We start from the raw sequence: 17,565 nt of genomic DNA on the forward strand, positions 1-17,565 counted from the left end.
AACATTAGACATTAGTGCAGAGAAGGATAACATTAGACATTAGTGCAGAGAAGGATAACATTAGACATTAGTGCAGAAGAAGGATAAGGATAACATTAGACATTTAGATAACATTAGACATTAGTGCAGAGAAGGATAACATTAGACATTAGTGCAGAGAAGGATAACATTAGACATTAGTGCAGAGAAGGATAACATTAGACATTAGTGCAGAGAAGGATAACTGACATTAGTGCAGAGAAGGATAACATTAGACATTAGTGCAGAGAAGGATAACATTAGACATTAGTGCAGAGAAGGATAACATTAGACATTAGTGCAGAGAAGGATAACATTAACATTAGTGCAGAGAAGGATAACATTAGACATTAGTGCAGAGAAGGATAACATTAGACATTAGTACAGAGAAGGATAACATTAGACATTAGTACAGAGAAGGATAACATTAGACATTAGTACAGAGAAGGATAACATTAGACATTAGTGCAGAGAAGGATAACATTAACATTAGACATTAGTGCAGAGAAGGATAACATAGACATTAGTGCAGAGAAGGATAACATTAGACATTAGTGCAGAGAAGGATAACATTAGACATTAGTGCAGAGAAGGATAACATTAGACATTAGTGCAGAGAAGGATAACATTAGACATTAGTGCAGAGAAGGATAACATTAGACATTAGTGCAGAGAAGGATAACATTAGACATTAGTGCAGAGAAGGATAACATTAGACATTAGTGCAGAGAAGGATAACATTAGACATTAGTGCAGAAGGATAAGGATTAGACATTAGATAACATTAGTGCAGAGAAGGATAACATTAGACATTAGTGCAGAGAAGGATAACATTAGACATTAGTGCAGAGAAGGATAACACTAGACATTAGTGCAGAGAAGGATAACATTAGACATAGACACTGTTTTTCTTTTTCTCTGTCTGTAAGCAATATGCTAAAACATGCTGAATTGACTAAATACAGTATACTAATATAATTTGCCTGTAACTAATGTGTATCGTCCCATGTGTTGTTTCTGCATCCACACCTACATGCTACCAGCTGGTTAGCAGTGTGTACAAGGCTTTGGGAAAGATCATAAGGCTACTGTGTAGAAATGTACGTGGAACCGTTTCATCCTCCTGAATGTGGGTTGGTGAATGTTTTGCATGGAGATGACTTTGGACTGAGAATGGTGCTTTTTCATGAACATACCAGTCATACCTTTACATTTTTGTTTACAGAATGTCGTACATTCATGCCTTTGAACGGCATGGATGGACAAATATGACACCTCTTCCCTATGTATCCTGTCCCTGAAACATCCAACCTTAAACCTGTCTCACAATGCAAGCTTTTATAGTAAGGATGGCTTCTCTCCGTTCTGGAAGTATTTGCTTGTGTGTTTGTAAGTGACTCACCTGTAATTCTGGAGGATGCTTGTGTTATACCCACATCAGGCATGAAGCTATTGGATATCATAGAATGGCCTTGCCTTGGCACTGTGTGTGTGATTCAGTTATGTTCTGCATCTGGTCGTTGTGAGTGTGATGGATGGATGCATGTCCATGTGAAGTGGTGGAGGGTAACGGGCGCTAGTAAATGCAGGGTGAATTACTACACCGTTCTGCGGTCAGAGGCTGAGTAGTGTGCTCAACGTTTTAACTTCCTGTTTATCTGTGTTCCAGGAAGTAGAGAGTGAGAGAGAAAGGGAGAGAGAAAGAGAGCGAGAACACTCAGGGGGAAGTGGAGAGACTCTCACCCACTCAGAGGCTCGCTCCGCTGCCATCACTGACTGCCCTCGATACTCATCCTGCACAGAAGACAGACTACACACAGGTATCGTAGGGGAACCTCAATACTTTTTTTGTCGTTCTCATTCAATTTCCAAAAATGTATGAGTACACCATTTGTAAATACAGAGCAGTCAAATATACAGTTATTTGAGACACATATAGGGGCCATTTGCTGTTAATTTGCAGTTTGTTTTCTGAAAGACAACATGTTATTTAGTTGTGAACGCCATCTTTAGGATCATTTGTTACATTGTGACGTTTAATGGCACCACAACTTACTATATACCATTATTAGTAAAGCAGAAAGCTGTGCAGGTATGAATGCATTATTTGAATGAGGGCAGTGTGAGTCTAGCTCCTTATGAAGTACTTGTATCTCTCCTCCTCTTAGACTGTGTTTCCTGTGTTGTCTGTGTTCAGGTGCTGAATCTGCCTTCCACCTCTGCTCCCAGAGTAAGAGGCCGGGCCTGAGGAGGCAGGGCCGCGTGGAGCAACTCCCCCCAGAAAAGCTTCACGACCCCTGGGTTAGGATCTCCGACAGCGCCCCTGATCTTGGAGGTCCTGAAGACCCCCATCAGAACCAGAGTCTGACTCATCCGAGCACACACCGTCACAACACACACTCCCACAGTAGCACACACCAACAACAAACACACCATCTCAGCTCACACCACGACGCCACACACACTCCATCCCAAACCGACAGACACCCCAACGACACACACTCCCCAGTCGCCATGAGCCAACCGAGTGAGTTTCCCGAGCTTCCTGAACTCAACTGTACTTCCACCCACCACACCGCCCCAGACTCCACCACCCCCTCCACCCCTGCCTCCCTAATCTCCACCCCCACCCCCAGCCCAAGGACTGAGGACCCCCCAGGGGTGAGGAAGGGCCCCCCAGTTGCCCCCAAGCCTGTGTGGAACCGTCAGAGCCTCAGGAGTATTAGGAATGGGAGGCCCCAGGCTGAGCTGGCCAAACCCCTTGACATCAGAGGCGGTGGAACGTACGTAGTGTTTCTCCATAACATTTCTCCTTTATCTTGTGTTTTATGCAAATGTAGCGGAGGCGGTGCAGTCTTGCCTGACATCTGAAGACTTGTGTTAGCGCCTAAAGTGTAGGCTTTTATTTCAGTCGGTTGAGGTGGTGTTGAAGGGTATAGGCAACCTGGGTTTGATTCCCAGTCTGTCCATCTAATATTGTGTGTTCATGAGTTATAAGCCAACAATAATTTCTGTCTCATGTAAATTATCCAGGTGGATGGACAATAACAGTTAAAAATGTGTATTTCAACAGCACCTTCGGGGTACGTCTGCGGCCCACCTCCTCTACAGCCCAGCTGTCAATCAAGCAGAAGATCCATTCATTTGAGACCTTCTCTAGTCCTGAGGGTAAGGGTCAGGAGATGGAGGGCAACAACAGGAGGCCCCTAGCCCCCTCCACTCCCCTCCCTCTGAAGGACAAGGCACCCGTCAGGAGTGACCCCCCCCTCTTAGAGGAGAATGACACAATCCAAAATGACATGGGCAAAGGAGCCAAAGTGACCTCTCCAATCCCCGACGAGGACCAGGACAGGAGGATGTCCTCTTTTCCCCCTGGAGCCTCTCCTCACTCCATCCTTCCGCCCTCTCCTGCCTCCCAACCTTCTCCTCCTACCTGCTTTTCTCTTCTTCCGACCCCCCACCCTACCTCGGAGCTCCAGACCCCAGTGGAAGAGACAACAGACCCCAATGCAGAGATCTCTGACTCGCCATCCCCCGAGGACACCACCACCTCCCCATCCACCCTAGAGGCACCTCTCCCCGAGGCTGAACCAGAAACAGAGCCCCTGGATGGGGCTGTAGAGGCCTCCATCTCCCCCTCGGGCCCGGTGCCCAGGAGGTCCAGCAGCTCCAAGGGAGAGAGCTTTGGTCCACTACAACCACCAGAGGAGGGGGAGGGAGACCAGAGCCATGCCCAGGCTCAGGGCAAGCAGGCCAGCCTGCGGACGCGTAGCCTGCCCCTGCCTACCTCTCCCTCCCCAGATGGGTCAACAACTCTACAAGGACTGGAGGGAGAGAGCCTGGGGAAGATACTTTCCTTCAGTAACCAGGTGCGTCTTTGGTCCACACTTTACATTACATCACATTGTCCAAGTGTAAATTGTAAAATGTCCAATTTAACTGAAGAAATGTATGAAATGTCACATAAGCGTCATACCAGTTGAATAACCCATGTAATTACTCTGTAACAGGTGCATGCAAAACGTTTGTAACTGTCATTTAGTGTGTGGATTGTGTGCACCTGCGACACTTGGCAATAGTTTGCTTGGGAAACAATATCATTTATATAATATTCTCTTATATTTCATTATATTCTTACTATAAAATATGTGTGTTTTGACTGTGGTAAGAGCACAGAAATATAAGTATCTTGTCTGCTAAATGAACAAATTAACTACAGGCCATCCCACTGGCACAGACGTCAATTTAACGTCAATTCAACATCTGTAACGTGGGAATGACGTGGAAACAATGTTGATTAAAACAGTGTGTGCCCAGTGGGATGCCAGTCTAAGCACCGTGACATAGTCAACTCAGCTGTTCTGTTCTTTTTCATTTGTTTTTCCCTCCATTTTCTTAGATAAAAGGTCTATTATTATCATATAATGTTGTGAACAGATAATGATTTAAGTGGTTCATTATGTTGATTAATGTCATTGAGATAATAATAATGAATAATTACTACAGTGTAGGCTGCTGATGGGAATGAGTGTCAGCAGACATTCAATTTGAAGTCAATTCGCCCGGTTGGGATTTTTCAACTTATTGTGGACTAATTGGATAATTATTTTAGACTATTATCGAAAGAACACGTGACAGTTGTTTCACCCATGGTGTAAGAAGGTGCTATAATGGCCTCTTGAGGTGGGATGAAGGGTAGAAAATAACAGCAGAGCCCTAACCATAACATGTGTTATACTCTGCTCTGCTCTACTCTTATCTGCTCTACTATACTCTGCTCTGCTCTCTTCTCTTCTCTTCTCTTCTCTTCTCTACTCTACTCTACTCTACTCTACTCTACTCTACTCTACTCTTATATACTCTACTCTTATATACTCTACTCTGCTCTGCTCTTCTCTACTCTACTCTACTCTACTATACTCTGCTCTGCTCTACTCTTATCTGCTCTACTATACTCTGCTCTGCTCTTCTTCTCTTCTCTACTCTTCTCTACTCTACTCTACTCTACTCTGCTCTGCTCTACTCTTATCTGCTCTACTATACTCTGCTCTGCTCTTCTCTACTCTACTCTACTCTACTCTTATATACTCTACTCTACTCTACTCTACTCTACTCTACTCTGCTCTGCTCTGCTCTACTACACTCTGCTCTACTCGTATCTGCTCTACTTTACTCTACTCGTATCTGCTCTGCTCTGCTCTACTCTACTCTACTCTACTCTACTCTACTCTACTCTACTCCACTCTAATCTGCTCTGCTCTACTCTACTCTTATCTGCTATAATCTACTCTGCTCTATCTACTCTTATCTGCTCGGCTCTGTTCTACTCTTATGGGCTCATCTCTACTCTGCTCTGCTCTACTTTTTTCTGCTCTACTCTTATCTGCTCTGCTCTACTTTTATCTGCTCTGCTCTACTCTACTCTTATCTGCTCTGCTCTCCTCTACTCTGCTTTACTGTACTCTTATCTGCTCTACTCTGCTTTACTCTACTCTTATCTGCTCTACTCTGCTCTGCTCTACTCTGCTTTGCTCTACTCTTATCTGCTCTACTCTTCTCTGTTCTACTCTTATCTGCTCTGCTCTGCTCTACTATTAACTGCTCTGCTCTACTTTATTCCAGGTTTCCCATGCCCTGATGCGTTCCATGCACTCCCTGCTCTCTTCCTCCCTCTGTCCTCTGCTCTGCTCTTAACTGCCGGGTCAGACCCACCCCTGTATCCCCTCTAGTCTGCAGCCCGGAGGAGCCCTGCCTTATCTGGCCCAGAACACTCCCCTCTCCCCTGGCCCCGACAGCAATGAGAATATACTTCTCTGTCAGGTAAAACACTCTCTCAAAACATCAACATATCTGCATAGACCAGGGTATGGGGTCAATCCACTCTACTCTTATATACTCTACTCACTCAACTCTACTGCATATACCTGCTCTGGTCTTCTCAATTCACAATTCAATCAATTCAGGAAGTAAAGGACGTTCCTATTACAGCTTTTCCCAATGCTTCTCTATGAGAAGAATTTTAAATTGGAATTTCAGTTTGCTTCCTAAATTGATGTAATTGAAATCTAATTGACCCTTACCCTGTTCTATATACAGCATGTTCACTGTTTCAATGACTGATACCAGACAGGCATACACATGCTACCTCTCAGGTGATTGGATGAAAAGGTATAGATATACACTGATTTCACAAGAGCTGATAGAAGTCTAGTATGTCTATGGACCTTAGTAGTGCTTGCTATGAAAAACTAAGATAGCACTGCTCCCTGTCAGATTCTGTGAGATGCTGGAACAGGCATATTTTACATTCTAAGATTTCTACTCTACTCTGCTCTGCTCTGCTCTATTTTGTATGGAACTCTGCTATTTCTCTTCTGCTCTGCTCTTCTTATCAGGGCTTAATGCAATCATGGCAGTATCATCTTTAGTAAGAGGATAGTATGAACACAGGAAGTGAACAAACAGGAAGTCACACGTGTTATTTCTGTTCTGAGATGTGTCATTATGTCTAAAAGTGTTATACTCACTGACTGACTCTGTCTGATTCTCAAAATTTAGTCTGTAACATATTACTTAGACTAAAACAGGCAATTCTCTATTTCTTTTTCATACAGTGAAATGCATGATTATGAGAGTAGCTTATATGAACTCTACAAAAGGTGTGTCTGTGTGTATTTCTGTAGTGAGTTTATCTGAAATCCTCTATTTAGTCTGTAACTGACCAGACTATACTCTGCTCTTCTCCTGTCTATGTTCTTATATACTCTACTCTACTGAACTCTACTTACTCTACTTATTCCTCTCAGCCTGTCTGATCTGAGGCAGTGTACCATGAGCTGCTCTGCTCTTCTCCTGGTCTCACGCCCATCTCCGTCAGCATGTCCACTCTGTTATCTACAGCCATCCCTCCACATATTCTGCTCTACAGACCTTCTGATCCAGGAAGTGAAAGCTCTGGATGAGGAAACACTGAAGGTGAAACTTTGTCAGTCTTTCTGTCTGTGTGCTCATCTGCCTGTCTGTTTCATTGTTTTTCTTATTTATTTGACTCACAGGAAGTCCACTCTGGATGAGGAAACACTGATATCTTCTCACATCAACTCTTATCTGCTCTACTACAGTCAAATCTGCTCAGTAGGTCACCTCACATCAACACCACTCAGGATCTCACCACATAACACCACATCAACACCACAGTAACACCACTCATCTTATAACTCACCACAGTAACACCACATCAACACCACAGTAACACCACATCAACACCACAGTAACACCACATCAACACCACAGTAACACCACATCAACACCACAGTAACACCACATCAACACCACGGTAACACCACATCAACACCACGGTAACACCACATCAACACCACAGTTATCAGCACCACATCAACACCACAGTAACACCACATCAACACCACGGTAACACCACATCTGCTCTGCACATCTGCACCACATCACACCACAGTAACACCACATCAACACCACTGCTCTGCTCTGTAACACCACATCATCACATCAGCTCTGCACATCTACTCTTATCAGTAACACCACATCAACACCATCTGCTAACACCACATCATCTCTACCACTGCTCTGCCACTTTTTTCAACACCTTATATAACATCTGCTCATCAACTGCTCTACTTATAACACCACATCAACACCTCTTATCTGTAACACCACATCAACACCACGGTAACACCACATCAGCTCTGCCACATCTTTGCACCACATCAACACCTCTGTTCACCACATCAACACCACTAGTAACACCACATCAGCACTACATCAGGCACCATGCCCTGAACACCATGCACTCCCAGTAACCTCCCTCACATCGGGTAACCCACGGTCAACACCACTGTATCCCCTCAGTCTGCACCCAGGAGCCCGCCGGCCCAGAACACCACATCTGGCACCACATCAACAATGAGAATAACACCACAGGTCAACACCACATCTCAAAACATCAACACCACATCAGGGTTGGGGTCAACCACATCAACAACCAGGAAGTAACACCACATCAATGCTTCTCTATGGAGAAGAATTTTAACACCACATCAACACCTAAATTGATGTAACAACATCAACACCCAGTAACACCTCTGTTTCAATCTGATACCAGACATCATACTACCACCAGGTGACATCAACACCATAGTATACACTGATTTCACAAGAGCTGATACAGTCTAGTATGTCTATGGACCCACAGTAACACCACATCAAAACCACAGATAGCACCACATCAAGTCAGATTCTGTAAAGGAGAGATGGCATTATATATTATATATATAACACCACATGGAACAGGCACATTTTACATCAAATCTTTTCTGTATTTTGTCCCACATCACAGGGCTTAATGCAATCATCAACATCTTTAGTAACAGGAACATCAACACCACAGTAACAAACAGGATGTCACACATCAGTCCTGTTCTGACATCATTACACCAAAGTAACACTGAAATCAACACCACAGTTTAACACCAGATTCAGCGACTAAAACACATCATTTAGTTTTCATACAGTGAAATGCATGATTAAGACCACATCAACACCCAGTAACACCACATCAGCGACCAGTGTCAGTCAGTTGAACTCTGTTTGCTTCCTTATTCCTCTCAGCCACATCTGAGGCACACCAGCGGGGGAGGAGGGAGGGGACCTGGTCTCAGCGCCCACATCAGCATGTGCCCATCTGTTATCTCAGCCATCCCTCCACAGGAAATACAGACCATGATCCAGGAAGTGAAAGCTCTGGATGAGGAAACACTGAAGGTGAAACTTTGTCAGTCTTTCTGTCCGTGTGTCCGGCCTGTCTGTTTCATTGTTTTTCATTTATTTGGAGGTCCGTCCACCTCTTCCTCACAAGAAGGACTCACATCATTAGGATGTCAAATAATGACCCCACATCAACACCACATCAACACCACGGTAACACCACATCAACACCACGATAACACCACATCAACACCACATCAACACCACAGTAACACCACATCAGCACCACATCAACACCACATCAACACCAGATCAGGACCACATCAACACCACATCAACACCACAATAACACCACATCAACACCACATCAACACCACGATAACACCACATCAACACCACATCAACACCACGTTAACACCACGATAACACCACATCAACACCACATCAACACCACATGAACATCCAGTCATGACAGACTGTCAACTCTTACTGTTGAGAATATCTCAGCTCTGGTCTACTCTCTATGGGGTTGAGGTAATCTATACCCCCTAATCTAGTCCAAGGCATCCCAAATGACATGCTATTCCCTCTAAAATGCACTACTTTTGACCAGGGCCCATAAGGCTCTGGATAATAGGGTGCTGTGTGGGAAGCCTGGTAAGAGCTGCTCTCTCATGCAATACTCACCACTGGCTTCTGCAAAACAACAAGCCTGTAGGAATGAGCTCCACTACAGGACTGGAGGGACCATTAAGGATTCCGTTAGAGTGTTCAGCTGCAGGTGTGTGTGTGTATGTGTATGTGTGTGTGTGCATGTGTGCATGTGCGTGCGTGCGTGTGTGTGTGTGTGTGTGTGTGTGTGTGTGTGTGTGTGTGTGTGTGTGTGTGTGTGTGTGTGTGTGTGTGTCTGTCTGTCTGTGTGTGTGAGTCTGTCTGTGTTTGTGCGTGTGTATTAAGAGGCTTTCAGGGAGGACAGAGTATCACAGTGTGTATTGTGTTTCTGTTTACCATTTCCATTCTGAGGCAATCAAAGCTTTTGTATATGCAAACGCACGCACACACACACACACACACACACACACACACACACACACACACACACACACACACACACACACACACACACACACACACACACACACACACAAACACCTCTCTCGAAGGACCACTTGGCTCTGTGTTCAGGAGAACATCTGTATGCATTTCCTTTCTCGATATGTCATTATGTCATTACCGCACTCTTACTACAATGTGTGTGTGTGTGTCTGTTTGTGTGTGTGTGTCTAGTGTGTACGTGTGTCTGGTGTGTGTGTGTGTGTGTGTGTTTGTCTGTTTGTGTGTGTGTGTGTGTGTGTCTGGTGTGTGTTTGTGTGTGTCTGGTGTGCGTTTGTGTGTGTGTCTGGTGTGTGTTTGTGTGTGTCTGGTGTGTGTCTGTTTGTGTGTGTGTGTCTGTGTGTGTGTGTGTGTGTGTGTGTGTGTGTGTGTGTGTGTGTGTGTGTGTGTGTGTGTGTGTGTGTGTGTGTGTGTGTGTGTGTGTGTGTGTGTGTGTGTGTGTGTGTGTGTGTGTGTGTGTGTGTGTGTGTGTGTGTGTGTGTGTGTGTGTGTGTGTGTGTGTGTGTGTGGGACACTTGGTCCCCTCTCTCACAGACATACAATCATCTGGAAACTGTCAACAACAGCTGGGGTTTAATAATCAAACTGAGATATCTCTGTGAATGGCCATGAATCGTCTGACTCACATCATAAAAGTATTAATCGTCTCAGAGTAACAGGGCTACTGATCTAGGATCAAATTAGTCTTTTAGATCACATTGAGTAAGATTACATGGACGGGTGACCTGATCCTAGATCAGCAAACCTACTTAATAGATAAGAACAAGAACCAGCAGTAACATTGTAAAGTGAATGAAAAACATGAACATATTATTTTGAATGTTAGAATGAAAGAGATGACATTTTTCCTTCCCTCTTTCTAGCAATTTGAGCACATCCAAGTGGTGATTCTGCACAAGGAGGAAGGAGCAGGTCTGGGTTTCAGCATTGCAGGTGGGATAGACCTGGAGAGCAAGGCTACCACAGTGAGTAAACTGAAAGGTCATGCTAGAGCAGATGAAAAGTGATGATCCTTAGAATTTATGTTAAAGATTGTATTTCTGTATGATGTGTGCTATCTGAGGGAGTTGAGAATTCTGCAGAAGACACATTTCTGTTGTTCACTGTAACATTGTATGGACAATAAAGTTGTATTGTACAAAATACAGTGTCTGTATTAGTTAGGAGCGTGATTTTGGAGTTAAATATTAAAGATAGGATCCCATGGCTATAAAGCCCTGGTACTGTCCTTTCTAGCATGGCCAGATAGTGGCAACTCTACAAAATGTCTGCCAGCTGCTCCACCAATCAAGGCGAATTGCTTAGAATGGGAATGTCAATTGTAAATGTTCTGACTTTTCTCCCTCCCTCCCCCCAGGTGCATCGTGTTTTCCCCCACGGCCTGGCGGCTCAAGAGGGGACCGTGGAGAAGGGTGACGAGGTGCTGTCCATCAACGGCCAGACACTAAGGGGTGCGACACACGCGGACGCCACCGCCACGCTGCGCCAGGCCCGCACCATGAGACTGGCCGTGGTGGTGGTGAGCAAGGGGAGAGAGGGAGGGAACAAGACTGATGATTCCTCTGTCAGCAGTAGCAGTACAGACCTCAACCCCACAGGTGAGTAGAAGGTGGTAGAAGTTCACCTAGTAAGACAGCACACACACACACACACACACACACACACACACACACACACACACACACACACACACACACACACACACACACACACACACACACACACACACACACACACACACACACACACACATATACTTGCATTTGTGGAGTATACATACAGTACAGGCTGTGTGTACTGTATGTATACATTGGTTGTTCATCTCTCTCTCTCTCTCGATCTGTCTCTTTCTACATTTACATTTAAGTCATTTAGCAGACGCTCTTATCCAGAGCGACTCTCTCTCTCTCTCTCTCTCTCTCTCTCTCTCGATCTGTCTCTGTCTCTCTCTCTCTCTCTCTCTCTCTCTCTCTCGGTATGTCTGTCTGTAGTGGAGGATGGGGGAGACATGCTGACTGTGGAGCTGGAGACAGGAGGAGGGGGCGTGGGCTTCAGTTTGGATGGAGGGAAAGGCTCTATCCATGGAGACAGGCCTCTGGTCATCAACAGGATATTTAAAGGTACAGTACTATCCATGGAGACAGGCCTCTGGTCATCAACAGGATATTTAAAGGTACAGTACTATCCATGGAGACAGGCCTCTGGTCATCAACAGGATATTTAAAGGTACAGTACTATCCATGGAGACAGGCCTCTGGTCATCAACAGGATATTTAAAGGTACAGTACTATCCATGGAGACAGGCCTCTGGTCATCAACCGGATATTTAAAGGTACAGTACTATCCATGCAGACAGGCCTCTGGTCATCAACAGGATATTTAAAGGTACAGTACTATCCATGGAGACAGGCCTCTGGTCATTAACAGGATATTTAAAGGTACAGTACTATCCATGGAGAAAAAGCACAGATTGCTGCCTTACTATGTCCCTAAACTCTTCGGGGGTAAGGAAATTTAGCAGACACTGTTATCCAAGTGACTTACAGTAGTGTGTGCATACATTTCTAGTAAGGGTGACCCCAGCAGAAATCAAACCAACGATCTTGACGTTAGAAGTGCCATACTCTACCAGCTGAGCCACACAGGACCTTTTCTTAACACTTTTAACAATGTAATTTATTGTTAAAGGAGTTGTGATGTCACGGAAAGTAGGAAACCATGCAAACAACGCAGAGAAGCACAGTTTTATAAGCTTGAACTTTTATAAGTTGGGGGAGGCGAAAGCTGATACCAGATCTGCACCTAGGGGAAACATCACGACGTCTCCTGCTCCCCAATAGGTGGTGCTGCGGAGCAGAGCGGGTTGCAGTCTGGTGATGAGCTGCTGCAGGTCCAGAGCACCTCCCTACAGGAGCTGAGCCGCTTCGAGGCCTGGAACATTGTCAAGGCTCTGCCTGAGGGGCACATCACTCTAGTCATCCGGAGGAGGAAGGAGGATGAGGCAGAAGGGTCTGCCTGAGGGACATCTCACTGTAGTTAACAGGAGGAGGAAGGAGGAGGATATTGAGGAGTTACCCCTAGACACTGATTTCAGGTCAGTTTACACTGTTTATACTTAATTGATTTCCAGTTACAATAGGTCCCTGACTACCTACAGAGGTAGTCAGAAAGATCTGATCACAAATACACTTCTTTAAAAATGTGGGCACAATCAGAATGTGGACAAGATCAGGACAAAGGACTCATGTTAGCACCAGCTATAAACGGAGCTATTGATTCTCAAGATTTGGCCACATATTGATTGTGGCCACATTTATTGACAGGTGTCCGCAATTATAATATCTATTGTGATTGGATTGTGATCAGATCTTCCTGATCACCACTGGAGGTAGTCAGGCACACATGTTGTCTGGATGTCTTCCAAGTGTAGACGGATGTGGACAGAGAAACCCTTTAAATCATCATTATCCCTCTAAAATCATTGACAGGGGGCGCCATCGTCTTATGGCATCAATATGTGTCTTTAAATAAAGAAAATACATATTATTTTGAAAGAATATCTGTAGAATAATTTGCATACAGGGAGGAACAGTAAATCTTGGTCACAATGCGGAAACAGTGGACGGATAAGAGACACATTTTAATACAATGTTTAGATGCAACGGCAAAAATGTGGATCTATTAGAATGTGGACAACGGCCTCGATTCAATCCGTATCGCTGAAGTTTAGCGTTATAGGGTGATTGAAAATTAAAGGTAATTTCCGATTGAGCCTACACATGAATTTACCGTGAATGCAGGCTCCGTGAACATAGGAACATTGCTTTTATATTTCAATTACGCTGAAGTGCAGGTCTTCAGTGCTACGGATTGAATAGAGCCCGAGATCAGAGTTAGCACCAGGTATAAACAGGGCCAACTAGAACACAAATCAACCACAAGCCATCATACCATTTCATATGAGCACTATTAACATACTGTAGTTATGAATATAACATCTATATTCTATATCAAATCATATTGCAATGACAATCAGGGACTGTTACTGTAGAAAGAGGTGCATTTACAGGTGCTTTGCTCTGATTGCCTTCCTACACCCAGAACTTCTAGACCAGGGACCACAGTGAGTTTGAGATTTGCACAGATATACAGTATTTACATGAAGGAAGGGAGAGACATTCCATTGCTTTTGACTGTTAGAAATAGTGTACAATACTGTAATGTAGTCCAAAAGAGTATTATACTGATGCAAAATATTTAAAATGGGATTTGCATTTTTCATGGAATTGTAGTATTGTTGTTTTGTGCTTGACGTTGGAATCATTGTTTAGACCAAAGACTGTGAGTTGGATTCAATCCATATCGCGGAAGATCAGCATCAAAAGGTAAACTTAATTTCCGTTTACCATGAATGCAGTCTCCGCGACCGCGGGAACATTGCCTTTAATTGTCTATCGCACAATAAAGTGGATCTTCAGAGCTACGGATTTAATAGTCCTTAGTTCGTTTATTAGATGACAATGGTAGAATCTCAATTGCATAGTGCTCGCATCCTCTCTCCTTCTCAAAACCCATTGGATGAGAAAGCCAGAGGTCCCGCCCCTCTGACCTTCTCCAATTGGTTTTGAGGAGGCCAGGCGAGAGGACGTGAGGAATATCTAATTGAGATTCTCCCTATGGGTGAAACCAAAGATATAACTAAACCGGAGCAAATTCTCACCTTGTTTTCTCTCCTAGTTTGATATTAAGGAAAACACAGGGTGTGAACATTTTGTACCAAAATCTATTAGAATATAGATATTTAAAACTCTGTGTATCGGTACTAAAGATTTATCGCAATATACATTATAGTAATACAATAATTTAACCCAATCTGTATGTTTCAAAAGTGTATTCACAAGACTGTTGTGCCAATAACCATTAATGTTTTAAAACCTATGTAGTTATTTGACTTCATATGGAACAAACAGATGCATTTACCACTCAGTTAATGAGACTATGCAAGTTCTAGGCAAAACTCCTTTTATTTTCCCAAAATTCCCAGGTTTTCCAGAAATCCTGGTTGGAGGATTCTGCATTCCCTGATTACTCCCTTCTGGCTTTGGGAACTTTCTGGGAAAGTTGAGGAACCATTATTCATCCATCATTGTAATCCTTCATTTCTCTTCTCCGGTGTTTGAAAACTAGCCGGTGAATGTAGTGGGTTTAGCCATTCCTACCTGTGGTGATGGTAATATAATACAACAAGAAAGGAGGACATTGGAACGTTCAGTAGTTTTTAATGCAGATGCTGGTGAAACACAAAACCTGCTGGGTGGAACATACAGTACAGTCCTACGGTACAGTAGAGTGCAGGTCAGGATTAGGGTCACAAAATTGTGGTAGCTCTCCCCAATTTCCCAGAAATCCTGTTTGGAGGATTTCCAGATTTCCTACTGATTCCAGATCCCCTGTGTATTCCCTAATGATTCCAGGAATCCTGTTTGGAGGGTTTCCAGATACCCTGTGTATTCCCTACTGATTCCAGAAATCCTGTTTGGAGGGTTTCCAGATTCCCTGCGTATTCCCTACTGATTCCAGGAATCCTGTTTGGAGGGTTTCCAGATCCCCTGTGTATTCCCTACTGATTCCAGAAATCCTGTTTGGAGGGTTTCCAGATTTCCTACTGATTCCAGATCCCCTGTGTATTCCCTACTGATTCCAGAAATCCTGTTTGGAGGGTTTCCAGATCCCCTGTGTATTCCCTACTGATTCCAGAAATCCTGTTTGGAGGGTTTCCAGATTCCCTGCGTATTCCCTACTGATTCCAGGAATCTGCCAACTGGGATTTCAGGAAAACTTGAACATTTTTGAAAAATGACCAGAATTCATAACCCTAATCCTGACCTAAGAAAACATGTTATTTTCCTGTGTTGCTTTTATTGACAACTGAACTCATAGTATATTTCAATAGCAGCCATTTTCCATAGCAGCTGTGCTTTCCAATCAGGAGCTGAGGACAACAAACGGCATTCAACACATACCCTAAAACATACACATCTGTCCCAAAACGCATGATGGAGTACATTTGAAAAACAAGCCACCAAATAGACAATGTGTACTCTGACATTAAGACAGCAATACACTGTAGGTAGGTATGATCTTCAGGCTCCACTTACAGTACAATAACACACATCAAAACAATGCCTTCATAGTATTACACCAACAAAAGGCAAACAATGACTTTAAAAAAGCAAGCATATAGGACTTGGTTGTGGATGAGGTGGAATGCAATGCACTTGTAAAGGTTTGTCACTTAAGGTTATTATCCACTCGGGATAAGAAAAGGACGTTAAGTAGTGTGTTTTCATTTCAAAAGGAAACTTAACCACAAAGCTTCTAAAAAGATTGATCTAAAACATCATTAGTATGATGGCTTATCATCATACATGTAGAGGACTCAGCAGGCATGCAGATGGTTGACTGTACATCACTGTAAAGACACCTTCTAGGGCTATATCTCAATACTCTGTGGAGGCTTCCTCTCCCCCTAATAGGGCTGTATCTCAAAACTCTGAAGAGGCTTCCTCAACCAACTAGGGATATATCTCAATACTATTCATGCTTGCTCTCATTGTTTCCCTTCACTGATGATTTTTATAAAAGCTATGGAGACGCACCCTGGCCAAGACAGATGACCATGCCCTCCTTGTGCCATATTAAAGACAGTGGTTTTCTCAATTCTATGCTGGTAATACTTTTCTTTACAGTGTAAAATGACACACTAGTCACAACTGATGCCAGAATATGGCAGTCCTATGCTGCTGCGCTTCAAAATATGTTGGAATCCATAGCTGTCCCAAATGGCATCCTACTCCCTATATAGTGCACTAATTTGGACCAGAGACTTATGGGACACGTACCATGTTGTACCCCACTGAATAAAACCCCAAATCCTTCAGAAGCTCTCCTAATCGAGCAGATGTCCCCTTTTCATTAGATGAAGCTGTTCATATTGCCATTTGCCCAGACATACTGCAAATAACTTTGCTTAAGAATAATGCAGTGTTCTTAGTATTGACATCTACATAGAGAAAAGTAACTGAGGCAGGAATCCTTGCTTGGAGGTTAGGCGTCTACAAAGCGGGCAGATGTTAAGGTAAGGAACAGGATAGAGTTTAGGGGGGGGTGGAAACATCTGCCGGCTGTATATACACCCTCTAAAGGTTACTGGTTAAAGCTGGAATCCTCAACGGTAAAACAACCATGTCCATAATGCTTTCCAGTTACTGCAAACAACAAACACTGTTATTTCCATCTCTGACATCATCGCACTGCACGATAGAAGAGCACAATATGTACTGCATTTCATAACCATGCTGCACGATAGAACACAATATGTACTGCATTTCATAACCATGCTGCACGATAGAACACAATATGTACTGCATTTCATAACCATGCTCATAGAAACACAATATGTACTGCATTTCATAACCATGCTGCACGATAGAATGTACTGCATTTCATAACCATGCTATAGAAGAGCACAATATGTACTGCATTTCATAACCATGCTGCACGATAGAAGAACACAATATGTACTGCATTTCATAACCATGCTGCACGATAGATAGAACACAATATGTACTGCATTTCATAACCATGCTGCACGATAGAAGAGCACAATATGTACTGCATTTCATAACCATGCTG

General features: G+C 43.6%; 1 protein-coding gene across 1 annotated transcript in view; it reads left to right on the forward strand.

Annotated features, from left to right (window-relative positions):
• il16 (interleukin 16) overlaps window positions 1–16,595 on the forward strand; it is an 80,544-nt gene extending 63,949 nt beyond the window's left edge. Inside the window, exons 19-28 of the mRNA XM_065011177.1 lie at window positions 1,688–1,838; window positions 2,216–2,801; window positions 3,092–3,887; window positions 5,641–5,692; window positions 7,903–8,042; window positions 8,662–8,814; window positions 10,734–10,835; window positions 11,228–11,468; window positions 11,862–11,990; window positions 12,711–16,595. Coding sequence (XP_064867249.1) covers window positions 1,688–1,838; window positions 2,216–2,801; window positions 3,092–3,887; window positions 5,641–5,692; window positions 7,903–8,042; window positions 8,662–8,814; window positions 10,734–10,835; window positions 11,228–11,468; window positions 11,862–11,990; window positions 12,711–12,889 — 2,529 coding nt within the window. The 3' untranslated portion in view covers window positions 12,890–16,595. The remainder of the gene's footprint in view (window positions 1–1,687; window positions 1,839–2,215; window positions 2,802–3,091; window positions 3,888–5,640; window positions 5,693–7,902; window positions 8,043–8,661; window positions 8,815–10,733; window positions 10,836–11,227; window positions 11,469–11,861; window positions 11,991–12,710) is intronic.
• The last annotated feature ends 970 nt before the right edge of the window (window positions 16,596–17,565 follow it).

This window comes from Oncorhynchus nerka, linkage group LG27 (assembly GCF_034236695.1).
Source record: "Oncorhynchus nerka isolate Pitt River linkage group LG27, Oner_Uvic_2.0, whole genome shotgun sequence".
Lineage (NCBI taxonomy): Eukaryota > Metazoa > Chordata > Actinopteri > Salmoniformes > Salmonidae > Oncorhynchus > Oncorhynchus nerka.